The 18,127-nt window shown below is 44.7% G+C and overlaps 1 protein-coding gene across 1 annotated transcript; it reads right to left on the bottom strand.

Moving 5' to 3' along the window:
- Nucleotides 1–7,174: 7,174 nt before the first annotated feature.
- LOC309816148 (protein FAM170A-like) lies at nt 7,175–11,203 on the bottom strand (the record flags this gene model as incomplete). The annotated part of the gene is made up of 3 exons (XM_082646806.1): nt 7,175–7,881; nt 8,662–8,802; nt 11,134–11,203. Coding segments are annotated over 3 exons (918 nt in total), but the record flags the coding sequence as incomplete, so codon positions are not given.
- Nucleotides 11,204–18,127: the final 6,924 nt, after the last annotated feature.

The following is an 18,127-nucleotide window of genomic DNA, read 5'->3' as shown; positions in this document are numbered from 1 at the left end:
TTTGATTGTGTCTTGTGACTGAGTGAAAAATGCTAGTCCTTGAGTCAGGACATTGGGCCCTTTAGCAAGTAACTCAACCTATCTGGGCTTCAGCTTCTGTATGTGCGATCAAGAGGCTTGGACTAGCTGACTTTTCAAATGCTGTGTTTCTTTGATTCACTCTCACTTACTGATCTGCTCCTTAAGAAGAGGGTCTGTTCTCATAAAGTAACAACAGTCTTTTCCTAACCTTGGGTTGGGCAGAGTTTAACTGTTCGTACTCAGTTTGTTAGTTATATTGCCTTCTATGTATGCTTAGCTCTAAATAATTTATACGGCTCTTGTGACAATTTTTAGATCTTCTTTTTTTCTTATTTTCTTTTATAGTTTCTAATTTGTTATCGCCAGTATAGAGGAGCCTGATTGGCTTTTAAAATTTATTGATCTTGTATGTGTGTGCCTTGTTGAACCGTCTTATTAGTTCCTGCTAGTTTATCTGTGGGTTCTTTTGGGTCTCCTAGATAAATGAGCATATTAAATGTAAATAATGTGTTCTTTGGATAAAGTTTATTTTCTTGCATCTCTATATATAGAAGCAATATGTTGAATTGATTTAAATATTTTAACACTTACATACCTGTTATCACAATCTAACATTCTTTATCTTATTTTCTTTCAATCAATATTATGTTTTCAAGATTAATCCACGTGAATCCATATAGATCTAGGTCTTTGATTTTTGACTGTTTGATATTATGTGATCACATGCATATAGCATCATTTATATTCCATTCAAGCATTATTGGACAATTGGATTGTTTCCCTCCCTTCTCTAGAACAAACAACATTTCCTAGAATATCCCTGAAGATGTCTGACAGTCGAGAAGGGCCAGGCTGCCCGAAGGATTGCTACTTGCTTTTAGCCACCTTCCAACAGGCCGTCTCCAGCCAGCAATTTGAAGCACAGCTGAAATGAGAACTGCCCCAAATGTGAAGATCTTAGGAGCTTCCTAGAAGGTGGGAGGTTAATGATAGGCATCCTGCTGGGATCCCAGGGGAGTCTGAGCTGGCCTGAAGCTCATCTTCCTCCTCCACCTCTCAAGAGAAATGTGGAGGAAAGAAGACTTCAAAAACTGTGAGCAGGCAGAGGGAGAGATATTGGGGGCCGAAGCTGTAACTGAGGTCTTGGAGTGGGCTGTGAGCACGCAGAGCCTCTCGAGAGCCAGGCTCTGCCTTCTGAGCACTTCTCCCCTAAGGCTGCTCATAATTCACGTGATACCAGCCATATAGAGCCGACTTGGCCCACACTGTCACAGAAAGCCTTATCAGAATCTCTTCTTCTTCATACACTCTTGTGTCTGTTACTTGGTTATTGCCTTTGGTACTCCACTGATGTGAACCACAGTCGCCAGGGGATGGAGGACACTAGTGACCCATCTTGCTCTGTGGCCTCAGTCCACAGCTGGAGGGTAAGGGAAGAGGCCAAATGAAGGTCAAGAAGGAAAGATGGAGTTTGAAGAGAAGACCTGAGTTAAGGGTGTCTTCTCAAGTCTTGATGACTGAAATGTAGCTCCAGTACCTGAAGTCCTGCTTGTTCTCAAGGCTGACCACGGGGCTGGGTGCACTCAGTGAAGGAACCGTATACACTTAGTATTTCCTTGCTTGCTCACACTTGCCCTCCTCTGATACACCCTCTGCAAGACTGATCTTCCCCTGAAACAACTTTCCACCTGCTACTGTCATCTCAGGAACATTTGCTTCACCTTCCTAGTGTCCCCCTAGAATGCCATTGCAGCCAATTCATAATTTGATAATCATGCTGCTTACCATATTCTCAGCAACTTCTGAGAAATTTTATTCACTTTATTCCATAGTCTTCACCCATCAATAATCTTCCTTAACTTCCTAGCTGCAGGTTAACCCATTCGGAATCATTTCTTTTTCCTTCTCTTCTTTGGCAAATCCTTTCTATCTTTTAAGGTCTTTTTCTTGTCTCTCTACCATCTTGCCTTCCTGAACATCTGTTTTTTTTCGTTTAAGTAACCTTTCAATCTCCTTCCGCAATTTCCTCATAAACATTGAGAGTTTATTCCTCACACGTTAGACAGCGGTTTATGAATGGCCAGGCATAATGGACTCAGAATGAGTTGGCACCCCCGAGGTACCTGTCTTGCTGGGGAGCCACAGGTGAAGGGCTGTCTGCTGGACACATGTTTGCATGGAGTCAGGCTGAGTGGCCTCAGGGTGTTTGCTCTGCACTTGTGTGTGTTTCTCCCTAGTTGGTTTCCTTGTCCAGCCACCTGTGACCTCCCTCCATCCAGCCCAGGGAATCCTTCTCATCACAGGGGTAGGATGTTTGTCTCATTTTCCATCACATCCTTTCCCCAAAGTTTGGTTGTGAGTTGTTCCCATTCCAAAGACCTTTCCTCTTTGAAGAGAAAAGAGAAAATCTTGTCTCTCCTTTCCTCTCACTTCACTTCTGCTCTATTATCTCCTCCGTCCAGAATGGCCCACTGACTCACATGGGTGTAGATCCGAAGATGGCAAGAACTGCCAGCAATTCTGAGATAATAATATGGATGGATCAGGAAAACTTGAAAACCTTTATCCCGCCACATTAAAAAAATTTGCACTTCCAGTGTATTCAGAGTCTCAGTGTAGAAACACAAATGATAGAGAAATTGAATTACACTCAAGTTTTTCTTTCCTCCTTTCCTGATTTATTCTAATCCTCCAAGTTAACATGATGAGCTCTTTGTTGTGTAAAGTTTCAGACATTTTCTACCCATGCACACTTTTCTTTTTTTCACATAAGAGTGTGAACTAGGTCACTTTCAACATGCTGTGATTCTGTGATTCACTGTCTCCCACCGAGTCATCCACTGATAAAGTCATCTGTTTCACGGAGAACTATTTCCAATAGCTAATAGCCAATGTCTGTGGAGTGCTTACTCTGTGTCGGTTTCTTGTAACTACTTTACAGATCATTTGTACAGCGTACCCATGGACCAGGTACAATTATGACCCCCAAGTGACAGATAAGTGCAGATAAGTACAAATAAATACAGAGGCCAAGTGACTTGCCCAAGATGCTGGAGCAAATCAAAATCCATGCCTCTGTAATCATTTTGCTCTATTGCCTCTGTCTGGGAGGCTTGATGATTTGGCAACTAAAATCTTAAATATCATGTTCCATTTTTATATCTGTGACACAAGCGTGGGGCTGTGATACGGGGTAAGTATCCTGACTACTTTTGAAAACCCTTATGCACCTGGATGAAAGTAAGCCAGGGACTGCAAGCCATAGATTTAAGGTTTCCTACCAACTTTTAAAAATAGCTTCTTGAATGCAATTTATGTAGTGTCAAGTCTAGGATGTAGCCCAAATAGTAACAGAAAAATGGAGATATGTAGGAAAATACTTAAAGTTGACAAGTATTGGGAGTGTAGTATTTTTGGGGCCAGCGTGTAGACCACAGGAAAACTTGCTGTTTCCATCCCAAAGGGAAGAGCCCTACGTTGCAACTGCCAAGGTCCCTGGGGCAGCAAGTGTGCTCACTGCTTAGTAAAGAAGCATCCTCAGTTTGATAGAATCATATGGGAGCCTTACATTTGGTTAGCAGTTCTACATTCTTGATGTAATAATATTTTCAGGGTGTGGGAGGGTATCAAGCTCTGAAAATACCCTTGGAGAGATCTGCTTATTAAGTTTGGCTATTTCAATCTCCCTACTACTTCTTTACTAAACACCAGGCGGTTTCCTTCACTTTTCAGAACCATGTTGTTTTTCCCTTGTCTAATGAACTTTGAAATACTTTTGGATGAGCTATTAAGTTTGGGGAAAAATAAACATCTCTTTAAAATAAGGAAGATAATAACAATGAGAAGTAGAAAAATCTCTAAAACAGAGAATATCCTCCATTCTAGCCAATGACGGAGTGGAAGGTTCGTGCTCGCTGTCCAGGACGTAGAAATAAAAGCTGAGGAGGCTCTGAGGCGTCTCCTGGATCTCTATGAGCCTCCATCATTTCTGCTGAGTAGGGTGGACAGATAAAATATAGGCTGTTTAGTTAAATATGAATGTTTGAAAAACAACGAGTACATTTTGAAGATAAGTATGCCCCAAATAGTTCATAGGATCTACTTATACTAAAAATAATGACTTATTATTCATGTGAAGTTCAAGGTTAACTGGGTATCCTGTATTTTTATGTACTAAATCTGACAGCCCTACTGATGATCCACAATGAAGGCTGTTGAGGAGCGGTACATGCTGGCTCTCGGACAGTCAGAAATGGCTTCAGCAGATCCAGGTACAGTATGAAATTCTTTTTGGATGTAGCTCAGAAGCCATGGCCAGCCCTTGACTGCAAGTACTGCCTCGGGTTTCCCTGAGGTGGGGTAAACCTTCCTCTTAATGGCCTTTTGGTAAGTCTGGAAGACCATATCCAAGGGGAGCCCCAAAGTCAGTTTCATCCTCACAACCATGTTTCCAATTCCTGGCATTGGCTGCATGTGACTCACAAGAGCTGAGGAGGTTTGTGGAAATTGGGAGTGTCATAGCTTGAACCCTTTGTAGGTAAAGTTTTGCTGTTGTGAGAGTTTTATCAGGAGCAATGTGAAAGACTCCATGTCCCCAGGTAGATAGAAATAATCCTGTTCTACCTGTGTGTATGTGACAAGTCTCTAATAGTTCAGAGAGCAAGTATCTGGTCTTAGAAAGACTGATACAAGCTTGGATGTTTCTGGTGACAAGGCAAGGTCCTGAGATTCAAGTTCACCTTTTATGGTTGAGGAGACAATAAGGTGGTCAGAAGGGAAATCATGGAGGAGACCTTGGCTTCATCCATCGTGCAGGCTTGTATATGTGGTTCTATGTAGATCGTGTTTCAAAGGTGGAGCTTGTTTACATCTATGAACATTCTCCGATGTGCTTTTTGGACCTTCATTCCCAGAGCGAGAGCAGTGCCGAGGCTCTAGAAATGCCATGGATATTCTGAGCTGTCAGTGGCATTTCCCCGGTACTGTTCCCTTGGTGCCGCTCCTTGAAATGTCCAAAGGGATTATCATGTGTCTTGTGGCGGGTCCTAGCATTGTGAAAGGAAGCTGCTGCACCTGGCTCAGAGGATTTCGGATGTGGTGGGAGGAGGAGTAGTACTACGACTATAAATTGTATCACAGCATATCGATTCCATCTTGAGAGTGGGGTTGGGGGTTTATGAAGGGGGGCTTTTATTGTACTTTTATACATTGTACCCTTGAAACTAATTCAATTTTTTAAAATTAATTTATTTATTTGGGGCTGCATTGGGTCTTTGTTGCTGCTAGCGGGCGTTCTCTAGTTGCAGTGAGCGGGGGCTCCTCTTGGCTGTGGTGCACGGGCTTCTCATTGCAGTGGCTTCTCTTGTTGCGGAGCATGGGCTCTAGGCACGCAGGCTTCCGTAGTTGTGGCACGTGGGCTCGGTAGATGTGGCACGGGCTCTAGAGCGCAGGCTCAGTAGTTGTGGCGCGCGGGCTTAGTTACTCCGTGGCACGTGGGATCTTCCCAGACCAGGGCTCGAACCCATGTCCCCTGCATTCGCAGGCATATTCTTAACCACTGCTCCACCAGGGAAGCCCGATAATTCAGTTTTTTATAAAGAGAAGATTCCTAATATTATTCCAAAATTTTAAAAATATGTAGTTGGATAACACTATGAAAAATTAACTGATATATTCTTTTATTATTTCTCTTTGCTCCCTGGATCTTTTTCCCCATCCAGTCAGCTAGGCACTCTGAGTTCACTACATTAGGAAGGTAAAGACTCAGCAGAAATGAGGGAGAAAAAAAGAAAATTCTCAGCTTTGGAATGTTCACAACGGAGGCCACAGTAGAACAGGTGAGAATTCTGTGAACCAAAAATAAATGTCGTCTCAAATGCAAAAAAGTATTCTCTGCACTGGGAGGCAGGAGAGGGAGGGAGGGAAGGACTGAAGGAGAGAGATCAGTGTGGCCAGGGACATGGAGACTGTGCTTGAGGACGATATGCCCAGGAAGAGAATCAGAATCTGGAGAAGATTCAGCCTGCACGTGATCATTGCCTCCAGCCAGCACCCTCATCTCAGACGTTGGGAAATTCAGAGAGAGAGTGGGAGTACGTCAGGAGGGCCACGCGCATAGTCTGTGTGGCAGGGGTTGTGGCCGTTCCCTATTTGTGAGGAGTCCCCAGCAATTTGCAGGCCTCTTCTGGAAAATGCTGGCGGACGTCTCTAGTGCTTATGTGAAAGCTTGTTCACAAACCTTGAAAGATACAGATGTAGATGACAGATAGATGCATAGATAGAAAAATGTCATTAAATAAAAGCTCCAGGAAAGGTTTGGAAAATGCCCTTTATTGCATAGGACGCTTCTATTGTCATATGATGTTAGACTGAGTGCCGGTCCCTTCATCCTCCTTCAGACCACGGCATTCTGTCTGCTACTCTCCCGAGGGTCCTTTCTTCTCCCTGGAAGGGATAAAACAAATGAGGTAGGACAGGAAGAGACAAGAAGCACTCCAAGCTCTGCTGGTCAGGGTTACCCTCCAGCATTGCCTTAATGCTCAGAGCCACACACACCACAGTGAGCTTGGCTCCAGATCAACTACCACGCAACGAAGGTTCTGGAACATTTCCATATCTCGGGGGACCTCATTTCCACGTGACTCTCTTTCATATTCCCCTTTGTCACAGAAGGCTCGGTCCAGTGGTCAGGGTGAGATCTCGGCTCAGGCCCAAGGCTCTCAGACCTCAAAGTTCTGGTCCTGCAAGGGCCCCTGTCCTCTCTTGAGACCACTCCTGGCTCTCTCTGCCGAGAAGGAGCTGCTGGCAGTACGTCCTCTAAGAGTTGAGGTCCATCGTGCAGACCCTGAGAAAACTCCTAGGAAAAGGCTCCACCTTCTTGTTTACGTCAACAGAGGTCAATGCCTTTGTTAGTGCTGGGTGTGTCCCATTTGATGCAACTGCAGAGCCATTAGGTCAACCAGCACATGTGTGCGGCCCCTTCCCTTAGACTTCTCTGGGCCCTCGTGACATAGGCTCAGAAGACTGCCAGCCTCAAGCCTTACCTCTTCCAAGGGACGGCCACACCGTCTTCCAGGATCTTCTGTCCCATGAATCTCAGTTGCTGTTTGGAACACAAAGGAGAGAAAAGACCCTGCCTGCGGGGTCTCTTTGGGCTGGGGCCTTCCCCCGTGGGCTGCTCTCCCTCATTCTCCTTTTCTTCTTGCTTCTCTTCCTCCTCCTCCTCCTCCTCCTCGTCCTCTTCCTCAGGTGTGCTCTCGGATTCCACATTGCCCATCCACTGGGCCATGTTGAGATGAAAGACACGGCAGCTGAAGCCCTGCAGGATGCCGCCCTTCACGTGCTGCTGGAGGATCTCCAAGGTGGGGAAGACCCGGCAGCAGGCCATGCACCTGAAGCCGGTCTCCATGGTCACCATCCAGTCCGGTGTCTTGGCCCTGGGTCTCTCCTCGACGGCAGGTGACCCTGAAGGGCTGCCTGGCTCTGCCCTTTCCTCATACTCTTTCTCCTCCCCAGTGGGCTCACTGTCAGACAGGAGGCTTTCGGTGGACACATCAGAAGAAGTGTCCGTGGCTACTGTGCACACATCCTCAGGAAGGGTCACTTCTTCTATCGTCAGCTGCTTTTCAGGCAACTCCAAGGGTTTCTTTGTCTTCCAGGAGACAGCGACACCCTTGTTCACTTGTACCTGCATGTAGTATATTTTCATGCCCCTTTCCTCTTTGTCTGGGTGCAGATAGTCCTTACAGGGTGAAGAGAGTGAGGAGGAGACACAGTGTGATGGGGGAGCGGTCTCCCCTTCTTCCTGAACCTGGGCTAGGGGTGCTGTAGGCCAGGCAGTGTCTCGAAATCTCCGCATTGCTGAAAAAGGAAATTAAAACCATAATAACATGCATGGGCCGTGCCGGAAGCTGAGGGAGCAGGTGTGGTAGACGAGAGAGGGACATTTGCATGACGTAGCTATGTCGTGAGCTTGGTGTCTGTTGGCCGTAGGATGGAGCGGTGTATCTGGTGTCATCTGTGGGCTTTTCATGTGTGTGGGGGGGATACTGGAGCGGTGTCTGTATACAGGGGTGTGGAGTATGGTGGTGAGGGCTGTGGTATGTGAGGGATGCGGCTGGATGCGTGTATGACAAGGAGTGTGATTTTGGTAATATCGGTGGTGCATTACATGTGGAATGGGGCTGTGGTGCTTGGGGTTTATGTGTGCTCTGAGAAGGGCTGTGCCTGGAGGGCAGATGTATGTGTGAGCTGTGTGGACCTGAGCTGGATGGTCCTGCTCTCAGTCTGGAGGTGTATGATGCAGAACTCTGTCCTTCTCTGGAAGCAAAGGCAAAGACAAAGCCTACATTTTCCTCTGAAGATGCTTAATCTGGTCCCTCTTCCCTCCACCTCAAGCCCAGACATTTCCGGACCCTGCACCTTGACTTCCCCACCATGGTAGTAGCAGTATTCACACCGCCCCCCCAGACTCAGCTGGCATCCACGCCCTCGGAACAGCTCAGCCATCCTGCCCAGGCTCCTCCACAGAGCCCTCATCACCTCTGATGACCCTGGATTTCCTCTCAGCCTCCCTGGGATCTGTGTGCCTCCTGCCTCACAGCCAAGCACCCCCTCACCTGAGGAGCCCCGCGCCCTTACCAGCGTAGCTGAGCTTGCGTGGAGTAGAAGTACAGAAGAAGTACTTAGGGGCAGAGGAGACCTCCACTGCCCCTGGGCTGCAGCCTTGGGCCACCACAGTGGATCCAAGCCGAGGGGGATCCTCTTGTGACTTCGAGATTCCTGAGGGAGGAATGAAAGGCTCAGGGTGGGTTCATCAGTTCTCTGTCCACAAATATTTACTGAGTGTGTGACACGTGTCAGGTGCAGTGAATACACACAGTTGAGAGTGTGATTCCCAGTGTATACTCCAGGATTTAATTCCAATCAGTACTTACTCTGTCACTGTTTTGTTGGTAATGTAGGCCTCGGTGGTGACTGTGAGTATGTGGGAAGAGTGAGTGATGTGTATCTGTTAAGTCTGTGGTAAGTGTGGGGTTAGCATGGGGAGCACGGTGCAGCTGTGTCTTATCTGTGTCTTTTGCCTTTGTGTGCATGGTTTCTGTTCACAAGTCAGGAATTCTGGGACATGTAACTTTTCCTCATTACATGGTGTGGCTTGTATTTATGGTGTTTGTTCATTCATTCATTCACCAAGATTCAGTAAGCAGCTACTCCTGTGTATCTGGCACTCTTGCATTGTTGTAGTCTCTGGTAATGCTGCACATTCTAGTAGTGGAAGACACAGACTAAACAAAACTACAATAAATATATAATACCTGAGCTGGTGGTAAGTATATAAGGGTTTCCAGACTAAGCGAAGAAAAATACAGGGCACCCAGTTAAATTTCAGTTTCAGATAAAGCCAGAATAATTTTTTAGTGTAAGTATTCCCATGCAGTATTTGGTCTTACTTACTTTTAGTGTAAGTATGGCCCATACAATATGTGGGACATACGGATACTGAAAAATTACTTGTTGCTAATCTGGAATTCAAAATGAACTGGATAGCCCATATTTTCTCTGGCAACCCTGACATGGGTTACTGAGACTGTGGCTTACTCTGGTTTGTACAAAGCGGGTCTGGCATTACTCAAGAATGTGTTATAAGTGTTGTGTGTATGACACGTGACTGGTTCTTATAGAGGTATTTAGCGATGGCTGAAGTTAGCTGTGTTTGTGCGAGAGTTGATCAGATACATATATATATAGTGTGTGTGTGTGTGTGTCCTATATATATAGTGTGTGTGTCTATATACATATTCATCTCCAGCGTTTGGTGTTGGAGGACAGGATTGTGGTACAGATGGGTTGTATGATAACGTAGTACAGGAGGGATGCGTGTATATACCTCCATGTGCTGTGTGTGGTTTACTAAGGAAGTTATATGTGGGGTGTGTGATATTTTTGCTGTATCAGAGTGCACATGGGTGTATGAGTTACTGTCTCATAAAACACCCCTAACAAGAGTTCTGTATACACTCTTACATACAGCGAGTGTCAGCCAGGTCCAGGCAGGGTGACAGGAACTTTACCACGCAGACTTTATATCTGATAAGCACTCTATCCCCATTCATCCTGCTCATCTCTGCACTACAACACACACACACACACAGACACAGTCACACACACACACACACAGGAACATAGAGCAAAATATTCTGAATGGTCAGGGGCAGTCATTGCCTTCCCCAGCCTGTCCCAGCCACTGCCTGAAAATTTACCTGCTGTCTAGACCTCCATTGCCAGGGCCCACCCTACAGTCTCCAGTGTCCTGGGCCTGGTAGGAGCTACTGGGCTCTAATCTGGGGCAGAGACGTCTAGCTGGAACTCTGGTGTGTCCACCCCCGCCCAGGGCAAGCTACTCGCCTACATTTAATGCATGCAGGCACCCCGTGGCCCGTGGCTCTCAGAGCTCCCTGCAGGACCCTGAGGACATTTCTCACCCCCGCCCACGTGGTCTCAGTCTCTGGAAAACCCTTCCCTTCCCTTGATCTCCTTTGGGCAATTCATCCTGTTGAAGGAATAAAACCTCCTTGCTTTCAATATGACACCATCCCTAGACAAACAATCTTCTTTCGAAATGCATTCCACTTGTCAAGATACTTTTCAACAGGGCCTTCAACTCATGGGGCTTCTCTTTCCACTTTGGTAAAAGAGGCCAAGCAACTCATGGGTCTCTCTCAGCATCCTTGCATCCTTCACATCCCCCACCTCATGACCCCAGGGAAAGATCCAAGAGCATAAGAGAGAAATCGGGGACTGAGAAAAGCTGCACCTCTAGGTCTGTGCAAGCAGGATGCAGCCTGCTGTGAGTCCGACAAAGCTCCAGGCCCGGCAGCCCCAGGAGAGAGTCCCCAGACCAGCGGAGCTGACCTCCCATCTCCCAGGGGGCATCTGGCCGTTCTGTGCCATCTCACACCACAGGGACCCTCCGGATGGATACGGCAGCATCAGTGAGACGAGGTCTCTCGCTCCCTGCTTCACAGGTGACACGTTCTCAGTCCCCCACATCCTAGAGAAGGTTTAGTTTGGCAGAAACCCATGTGCCCCAGCAAGTTGCCCCCGACATACCTCCTCCATTCTCGGCAGTTTCCTGGGACTCTTCATTTTCCAGATGTTTCCTCTTTTGTCGCCGTTTCATGGTACCTACTAGAAGTCTCCCTTAGAAGATGCCTCAAGAGATGTCCAACTCCTCCTCTTCCCTACAGGTTGGCCCTTGTTGCCTCTTGGGCAATCTGTTCAAATGATTCAATACAAACAAAAATAGTCAAGTCTCCTAAATGGCTGAAAAACTTGTACCACTTAGTGAACCAGCAGTACTGCCTAGTGCTCACCAGGGCTGTTAAGTTTACAAGGTTGCCAGGCGCACAGCAGGATTCTGTGACCTCAATGATGACATCGGAGCATTCTGTGGACCTAAGTTCAGCACAGTGTCTGCAATAGCACAGGCCCCATTTTCAAGAACAATTCCTGTTTCCCAGCCGAAGCTTTCCCGTGAAAGGGAAAGGTTCATACCATATCTATTATAAGTTGTATGATACCATATCTATTATAAAATGAACCTTTTGATTGGAGATCTTTTAATGCCTTTTCTAGAGAGATTTAATATGAATATTTTAAATGGTCTCCAGTTTCCCTGTGGATTATTGACATTTTAATCTCTGCACTTCAATTTTCCCTCAATACGTGTAATTTTGTCACGGCTATTTCTGTACTTAAAGATGAGTAACTATATAATTGATTTCTTCATTTTTTTCCCATCTCTTTCCAAGGTACTGAATTTGATTGTGTCTTAAAAATGAGTGAAAAATGCGAGTCCTTGAGTCAGGATATTGGGCCCTTTACCAAGTAACTCAACCTGTCTGGGCTTCAGCTTCTGTCTGTGCGATCGAGAGGCTTGGCCTAGTTGACTTTTCAAATGCTGTGTTTCTTTGATTCACTCTCACGTACTGATCTGCTACTTAGGAAGAGGGCGTGTTCTCATAAAGTAAGAACAGTCGTTTTCTAATCCTTGGGTTGGGCGCAGTTTAAGTGGTCGTACTCAGTTTGTCAGTTTTATTTACTTTTATGTATGCTTAGTTCTAAGTAATTTATATGGCTCTTGTGACAATTTTTAGATCTTCTTTTTTTCTTATTTTCTTTTACAGTTTCTAATTTGCTATCACCAGTATAGAGGAGCGTGAGTGACTTTTAAAATTTATTGATCTTGTATGTGTGTGCTTTGTTGAACCGTCTTATTAGTTCCTGCTAGTTTATCTGTGGGTTATTTTGAGTTTCCTAGATAAATGAACATATTAAATGTAAATAATGTGTTCATTGGATAAAATTTATTTTCTTGCATCTATATATATAGAAGCAACATGTTGAATTGATTTAAATATTTAAATACTTACATACCTGTTATCATAATCTAAGATTCTTTATCTTATTTTCTTTCAAACAATATTATGTTTTCAAGATTTAGTGACATCCGTCCATATAGATCTAGGTCTTTGATTTTTGACTGTTTGGTATTATTTCGTCACATTCGTATAGCATCATTTATTTTCCATTCAAGCATTATTGGACAATTGGATTGTTTCCCTCCCTTCTCTAAAACAAGCAATGTTTCCCAGAATATCCCTGAAGATGTCTGACAGTCGAGAAGGGCCAGGCTGCCCAAAGGTTCCTACTTGCTTTTGGCCACCTTTCAACAGGCCATCTCCAGCCAGCAATTTGAAGCACTGATGAAATGAAAACTCCCCCAAGTGTGGAGACCTTAGGAGCTTCCTAGAATGTGGGAGGTTAATGATAGGCATCCTGCTGGGATCCCAGGGGAGTCTGAGCTGGCCTGAAGCTCATCTTCCTCCTCCACCTCTCAAGAGAAAAGTGGAGGAAAGAAGACTTCAAAAACTGTGAGTAGGCAGAAGGAGAGAGATTGGGGGCCGAAGCTGCAACTGAGGTCTTGGAGTGGGCTGTGAGGACGCAGAGCCTCTCGAGAGCCAGGCTCTGCCTTCTGAGCACTTCTCCCCTAAGGTTGCTCATCATTCAGGTGATAGCAGGCATATACAGCCAACTCGGCCCACACTGTCACAGAAAGCCTTATCAGAATCTCTTCTTCTTCATACACTCTTGTGTCTGTTACGTGGTTATTGCCTTTGGTACTCCACTGATGTGAAGCACAGTCACCAGGGGATGGAGGACACTAGTGACCCATCTTGCTCTGTGGCCTCAGTCCACAGCTTGAGGGTAAGGGAAGAGGCCAATTGAAGGTCAAGAAGGAAAGATGGAGTTTGAAGAGAAGACCTGAGTTAAGGGTGTCTTCTCAAGTCTTGATGACTGAAATGTAGCTCCAGTACCTGAAGTCCTGCTTGTTCTCAAGGCTGACCACGGGGCTGGGTGCACTCAGTGAAGGAATCGTATACACTTAGTATTTCCTTGCTTGCTCACACTTGCCCTCCTCTGATACACACTCTGCACGTCTGATCTTCCCCTGAAACAACTTTCCACCTGCCACTGTCATCTCATGAACATTTGCTTCCCCTTCCTAGTGTCCCCCTAGAATGCTACTGCAGACAATTCATAATTTGATAATCATGCGTCTTACCATAGTCTCAGAAACTTCTGAGAAATTTTATTCACTTTATTCCATAGTCTTCACCCATCAATAATCTTCCTTAACTTCCTAGCTGCAGGTTAACCCATTCGGAATCATTTCTTTTGCTTTCTCTTCTTTGGCAAATCCTTTCTATCTTTTAAGGTCTTTTTCTTGTCTCTCTACCATCCTGCCTTCCTGAACTTCTTTTTTTTCGTTTAAGTAACCTTTCAATCTCCTTCCCCAACTTCCTCATAAACATTTAGAATTTATTCCTCACAAGTTAGACAGCGGTTTATGAATGGCCAGGCATAATGGACTCAGAATGAGTTGGCACCCCCGAGGTACCTGTCTTGCTGGGGAGCCACAGGTGAAGGGCTGTCTGCTGGACACATGTTTGTATGGAGTCAGGCTGAGTGGCCTCGGGGTGTTTGCTCTGCACTTGTGTGTGTTTCTCCCTAGTTGGTTTCCTTGTCCATCCACCTGTGACCTCCCTCCATCCAGCCCAGGGAATCCTTCTCATCACAGGGGTAGGATGTTTGTCTCATTTTCCATCACATCCTTTCCCCAAAGTTTGGTTGTGAGTTGTTCCCATTCCAAAGACCTTTCCTCTTTGAAGAGAAAAGAGAAAACCTTGTCTGTCCTTTTCTCTCACTTCACTTCTGCTCTATTATCTCCTCCATCCAGAAGGGCCCACTGACTCAAATGGGTGTAGATCTGAAGATGGCAAGAAATGCCAGCAATTCTGAAATAATAATACGGATGGATCAGGAAAACTTGAAAACCTTTATCCCGCCACATTAAAAAAAATTGCACTTCCAGTGTATTCAGAGTCTCTGTGTAGAAACACAAATGATGTAGAAATTGAATTACACTCAAGTTTTGCTTTCCTCCTTTCCTCATTTATTCTAATCCTCAAAGTTAACATGATGTACTATTTGTTATGTAAAGTTTCAGACATTTTCTACCCATGCACACTTTTCTTTTTTTCACATAAGAGTGTGAACTAGGTCACCTTCAACATGCTGTGATTCTGTGATTCACTGTCTCCCACCGGGTCATCCACTGATAAAGTCATCTGTTTCATGGAGAAATATTTCCAATAGCTAATAGCCAATGTCTGTGGAGTGCTTACTCTGTGTCGGTTTCTTCTAACTACGTTACAGTTAATTTGTACAACATACCAATGGACTAGGTACAATGATAACCCCCAAGTGACAGATAAGTGCAGATAAGTACAAATAAATACAGAGGCCAAGTGACTTTCCCAATACACTGGAGCAAATCAAAATCCATGCCTCTGTACTCATTTTGCTCTATTGCCTCTGTCTGGGAAGCTTGATGATTTGGCAACTAAAACCTTAAATATCATGTTCCATTTTCATATCTGTGACACAAGCGTGGGACTGTGATACGGGGTAACTAACCTGAGTACTTTTGAAAACCCTTATGCACCTGGATGAAAGTAAGCCAGGGACTGCAAGCCATAGATTTAAGATTTCCTACCAACTTTTAAAAATAGCTTCTTGAATGCAATGTATGTAATGTCAAGGCTAGGATGTAGTCCAAATAGTAACAGAAAAATGAAGATATGCAGAAAAATACTTAAAGTTGACAAGAATTGGGAGTGTAGTATTTTTGGGGCCAGTGTGAAGACCACAGGAAAACTTGCTGTTTCCATCCCAAAGGGAAGAGCTCTGTGTTGCAACTGCCAAGGTACCTGGGGCAGCACGTGTGCTCACTGCTTAGTAAAGAAGCATCCTCAGTTTGATAGAATCATATGGGAGCCTTACATTTGGTTAGCAGGTTCTACATTCTTGATGTAATAATATTTTCAGGGTGTGGGAGGGTATCAAGCTCTGAAAATACCCTTGGAGAGATTTGCTTATTAAGTTTGGCTTTTTCAATCTCCCTAATACTTCTTTACTAAGCACCAGGCGGCTTCCTTCGCTTGTCAGAATCATGTTGTTTTTCCCTTGTCGAATGAACTTCCAAATACTTTTGGATGAGCTATTAAGTTTGGAAAAAAACATACATCTCTTTAAAATAAGGAAGATAATTACAATGACAAGTAGAAAAGACTCTAAAATGGAGAATATATGCCATTACAGGCAATTAATGGGAGTGGGAAGCTCGTCCTCACTGTCCAGGACATAGAAATAAAAGCTGAGGATGCTCTGAGGCATCTCTTGGATCTCTATAAGCCTCCATCATTTCTGATGAGTAGGGTTGACAGGTAAAATATAAGCTGTTCAGTTAAATATGAATGTCAGAAAAACAACGAGTACATTTTTAAGATAAGTATGCCCCAAATACTACATAGGATCTACTTATACTAAAAGTGATGACTTACTATTCATGTGAAGTTCAAGTTTAACTGGGTATCCTGTATTTTTATTTAGTAAATCTGACAGCCCTACTGATGATCCACAATGGAGGCAGTTCAGGAATGGTACATGCTGGCTCTCGGACAGTCAGAAATGGCTCCAGCATATCCAGGTACAGTATGAAATTCTTTTTGGATGTAGCTCAGAAGCCATGGCCAGCCCTTGACTGCAAGTACTGCCTCGGGTTTCCCTGAGGTGGGGTAAACCTTCCTCTTAATGGCCTTTTGGTAAGTCTGGAAGACCATATCCAAGGGGAGCCCCAAAGTCAGTTTCATCCTCACAACCATGTTTCCAATTCCTGGAATTGGCTGCATGTGACTCACAAGAGCTGAGGAGGTTTGTGGAAATTGGGAGTGTCATAGCTTGAACCCTTTGTAGGTAAAGTTTTGCTGTTGTGAGAGTTTTAACAGGAGCAATGTGAAAGACTCCAGGTCCTCAGGTAGATAGAAATAATCCTCTTATACTTCTGTGTATGTGACAAGTCTCTAGTAGCTCACAGAACAAATATCTGGTCTTGGAAAGACTGATCCAAGCTTAGATGTTTCTGGTGACAAGGCAAGGTCGTGAGTTTGAAGTTCACCTTTTATGGTTGAGGAGACTATAAGGTTGTCAGAAGGGCAATCATGGAGGAGACGTTGGCTTCATCCATTGTGCAGGCTTGTATATTTGGTTCTATCTAGATTGTGTTTCAAAGGTGGAGCTTGTTTACAATTATGAACATTCTCTGAGATGCTTTTTGGACCTTCATTCCTAGAGCGAGAGCAGTGCCGAGGTTCTAGAAATGCCCTGGATATTCTGAGCTGTCAATGGCCTTTCCCAGGTACTGTTCCCTTGGTGCTGCTCCTTGACATGTGCAAAGGGATTATCATCTGTTTTGTGGTGGGTCCTAGCATTGTGAAAGGAAGCTGCTGCACCTGGCTCAGAGGATTTGGGATGTGGTTGGAGTAGATGGGCCAAATTTGGTAACTGGTGTTACTATAGATAAGGACAACAAATTATTGGAAGTGGCGTTGTCTGGGATGGGAATGATGTTGCAAGTTCACAAATGTTCCAGGACCAAGGAAGACAACCAGAAGTACTGGGATTGTTTTAGGTTGCAGGTAAGAGACAGAGGCATGGACTAGAGATTGAGCTCATACAGCTGGTTAGTGTGTTGTTCATTCGTTCATTCATTCATTTATTCATCCAACACGTATTTACTGAGTTCCTATCATGTGTCAGTTAGTCTGTTAGGTTTTGTGATACGATAGTGAAGGAAACAACTTCTCGGTCTTTAAGGAGTGTATAGTTCAGTCAGAGAGACTGATAAAGAAATAGGTAATTACAACATCGGAAATAAGTCATTTGATAGAGGAAGTAGGTGTTTGTGGGTGTAAACAGGAGGGTAAATTTAACTAAGTCCAGTTGTGGTGGTCGGGAATGGGAGACCCAGAGGGACTTCTTGAACGAAGTGATAGTGGAGATGAGCAGGGTGAGTAGCAATTTTCCAGGACCTTCCCAGGCAAAGATGGAAGGAAGGAAGGAAGTTTCAGGCAGAGGGACCACTCTGTACAAAATCCTTAAGATAAAGAGAATATTGTATGTTCTTCAGCATGGCTGGGGCATGAACTCTGAGAAAGGGGGTTGATAGGAGATATGGCTGGAACGAGAGCCATGGCTCTGTCATTTAGACTTTGTTCTGTAAGCAATGGGGATTCATTGAAGGTGAAGGCAGAGGAGTGCCTCCATCAGACTGTGTCCTAGAAAAGCCACTTAGGTGACTGTGTATAGGGTGGGTTTAACTGAGCACCAGCGTGGACAGTAAGCTCAAATTTTTCTGTGTGGGACCAGTGTCACACATGGGACTATGTAGGGCACCAGATTCAATGGGGCAATGAATGTTTTTTGGTTTTTTCCTCCTTTTTTATATGAGGCTAGGCAGATGATGCCATGCCTTCGTTCCATTAAGAGCAATGTGAAATCAGTGAAATCTCCTAAGATTCTGCAAGGCAGATTTTTCTTTGTATGATTTTAAATTCCCTCAAGACCTGAAAGGGCCATTGCTGTAGAAAAGGGGTCTGGTACATGTAACACCTGGATGGAAATAACAGCTTATGGGAAAACA

Source organism: Mesoplodon mirus (genome assembly GCF_964341445.2).
Source record: "Mesoplodon mirus genome assembly, contig: SUPER_14_unloc_3, whole genome shotgun sequence".
NCBI lineage: Eukaryota > Metazoa > Chordata > Mammalia > Artiodactyla > Ziphiidae > Mesoplodon > Mesoplodon mirus.
Note: the sequence above shows the minus strand (reverse complement) of the source record. Positions and strands in the feature narration are given on the sequence as shown.